Source organism: Pelmatolapia mariae, unplaced genomic scaffold (genome assembly GCF_036321145.2).
Source record: "Pelmatolapia mariae isolate MD_Pm_ZW unplaced genomic scaffold, Pm_UMD_F_2 NODE_ptg000572l+_length_40155_cov_1, whole genome shotgun sequence".
NCBI lineage: Eukaryota > Metazoa > Chordata > Actinopteri > Cichliformes > Cichlidae > Pelmatolapia > Pelmatolapia mariae.
The window spans coordinates 28,133-30,290 of NW_027052256.1; the positions used below are offsets into that span (position 1 = coordinate 28,133).

General features: G+C 35.8%; 1 protein-coding gene across 1 annotated transcript; it reads left to right on the forward strand.

Moving 5' to 3' along the window:
* Nucleotides 1-297: 297 nt before the first annotated feature.
* LOC134623355 (C-type lectin domain family 4 member E-like) lies at nucleotides 298-1,761 on the forward strand. Its single transcript, XM_063468517.1, has 7 exons — nucleotides 298-322; nucleotides 526-639; nucleotides 832-909; nucleotides 1,003-1,068; nucleotides 1,178-1,329; nucleotides 1,445-1,569; nucleotides 1,661-1,761. Exons 1-7 carry the CDS (start codon nucleotides 298-300, stop codon nucleotides 1,701-1,703), a joined length of 603 nt encoding a protein of 200 aa, XP_063324587.1. The 3' UTR covers nucleotides 1,704-1,761.
* The last annotated feature ends 397 nt before the right edge of the window (nucleotides 1,762-2,158 follow it).

Consider the following 2,158-nt stretch of genomic DNA (forward strand, 5'->3'; position numbering starts at 1 on the left):
TCCAGTCTTATTAAAGGTGTTTATAAAAGGTGTTTCTTTCCCTCTTTCTTTCTCCCCTTGCTTTTCCCCAGTCAAGTCTGTCCCGTATTTAGCAAGTGAAAATAAAATAAAATAAACAATAAAAGATGAATCAAATAGACCATTATGGCAAGGCTGGGATGGTCCATTTGGTAAAGTAAATCCGTTGGGCATCTTTCTTCGCTTTTAGACAATAATTCTGATGGCAAAAGAGCCAAACGGGACAGGCAAAAGAAAAAAAAATACACACATTATTACTTATTACAAAGCCTTTCCAGCATGAATAGTGGAGTAACAAAGTGCGGTGAGAAGCTGGGTTACCTCAGGCAGAAGAAAAAAAAAAAGTGTTTATAAAAACAAAATAAAATGACAAAAACATACTAAAAGTCCCTCGTGTGTTACTGAGGTAGGTTTACCTTAACACCTAAAATCTAGCTCAATAAAATTCTGAAACACATATACACCACATCTCACATCTATATTGTGTTCCCTTTTCTCACTATTCAGAGGGTCCTCAACAAGCTGTGGTGAGCAAAAAGTCAAAGGTCACCTCAGAGAGAGTGATCCTGGTGGTTCTCAGTGTTCTCCTGTCAGCTGCTCTCATTGCGCTGTGTTTTACCAGTGAGTTAATATTAGAATTTAATAAGACTCAAATTAACATTAATTATTTTCAGCAATGTTAAGAAAAATGATGCTTCGGTTTAATGTTTTCCTCAAACTGCTGTTTTTACATTTAATTTTTTTTCAATGTAAATAAAAAGTGACTGAGTGATGTATTTGTTTATTTGTTTGGTTTTAATATCTTTTAATCAGCATTTGAAATCATAAAAACTAACAAAGAGCTCAAAAATCTGGAAGATCACAAAATGAAGTGTGAACGTAATTTCACAGGTAAGAATATTTAACATGCACTTTGATATTTGGTCAGACATTCCTGGTGAATGACTGATGAAAGTTGATTTTTTAAATTCTTTATTCTAACAGAGACTCTCTCTAAGATAAAATCATGCAGCACGGTGCAGCCGACCTGTCCAGGACCTAAAGTAATAGGTAAGTTACAGATTTTGTCTTTGAGACACTAACCTCAAGCTAAGTTCACACAAACATGAACAGTGATTTCTTCCACCTGACTGAAGTCGTTGCTGTAATCTCTTCAAAGATGATCCTTGTTATAAATGTGAAGAAGGCTGGGAGCAACATGGAGGAAAGTGCTATTACTTCTCCAGCAGTAATTCATCCTGGAATGAGAGCAGAGTTGAGTGTAGAGCTAAAGGAGGAGACCTGGTTAAGATAGACAGCAGGGAGGAGCAGGTATGAAACACTGCTGCAGGTTCATGTTCTCACATGTTTTATTACATCTTTATGTTTCACCTTCTCAGCACAGAAAAGTCTAACAAAGTCATTTTCTTCATCTTTTCCTGATCAGACATTCTTGCAGAGAAGACTGAGAGATGTAATGACTGAAGATGAGGACAAGTTCTGGATCGGACTGACAGACTCAGCAGTAGAGGACAGATGGTTGTGGGTGGACGGATCACCACTGGATCAAAGGTTTGATTGTTGTAAAAATATTTTTTTTCATATCCAGAATTAAAGTTACCAGTTTTTACTGAACTAATTATTTTTGTTCTTCATCGCTTAGTTTGAAGTGGCATAGAGCCAGACAATTGGAATGGGACAGATGATGAACAACCTGATGGAGAGGACTGTGCGAGGATGGGAGAAAAAGGCAGCACTGATGATCTGGAGTGTTGGTTTGATGCATTTTGCTCAAAGCCTCACAGAAGTATTTGTGAGAAAGCAGGAGTAAAAGGACAGTTTAGAAAAGTATGTGACTGAAATTCACATATGAAACACCAGAATGGAGTGATGCAATTTTCAAAAGTAATGTCACAAACAGGAAAAAGGGAACACAATGAAATAAGCGTGAGTAATAGTTTGTATTTGATATTTTTCCTTAGTGATGTGATTATGATGTGCAACATGTGTGGCCACCTGTGAAATTTATTAGAGTCCTTTCAATAATAAATCACACTTTTTAACCAATTAAATAATTACAAAGTATTTTGTATACAAAATCATTAAAAAAAATCATACCTTTAAATTATTTATTCTCACTTTTAAAGGAGGAAGAAAGAGT

Excerpts from the sequence above, each read along its gene's own strand:
- LOC134623355 (XM_063468517.1), top strand. The coding sequence starts at position 298 with ATGAATAGTGGAGTAACAAAGTGCG. Across the intron at positions 323-525 it reads TAGTGGAGTAACAAAGTGCG|AGGGTCCTCAACAAGCTGTG; the intron begins GTGAGAAGCTGG and ends CTCACTATTCAG. Across the intron at positions 1,069-1,177 it reads TCCAGGACCTAAAGTAATAG|ATGATCCTTGTTATAAATGT; the intron begins GTAAGTTACAGA and ends ATCTCTTCAAAG.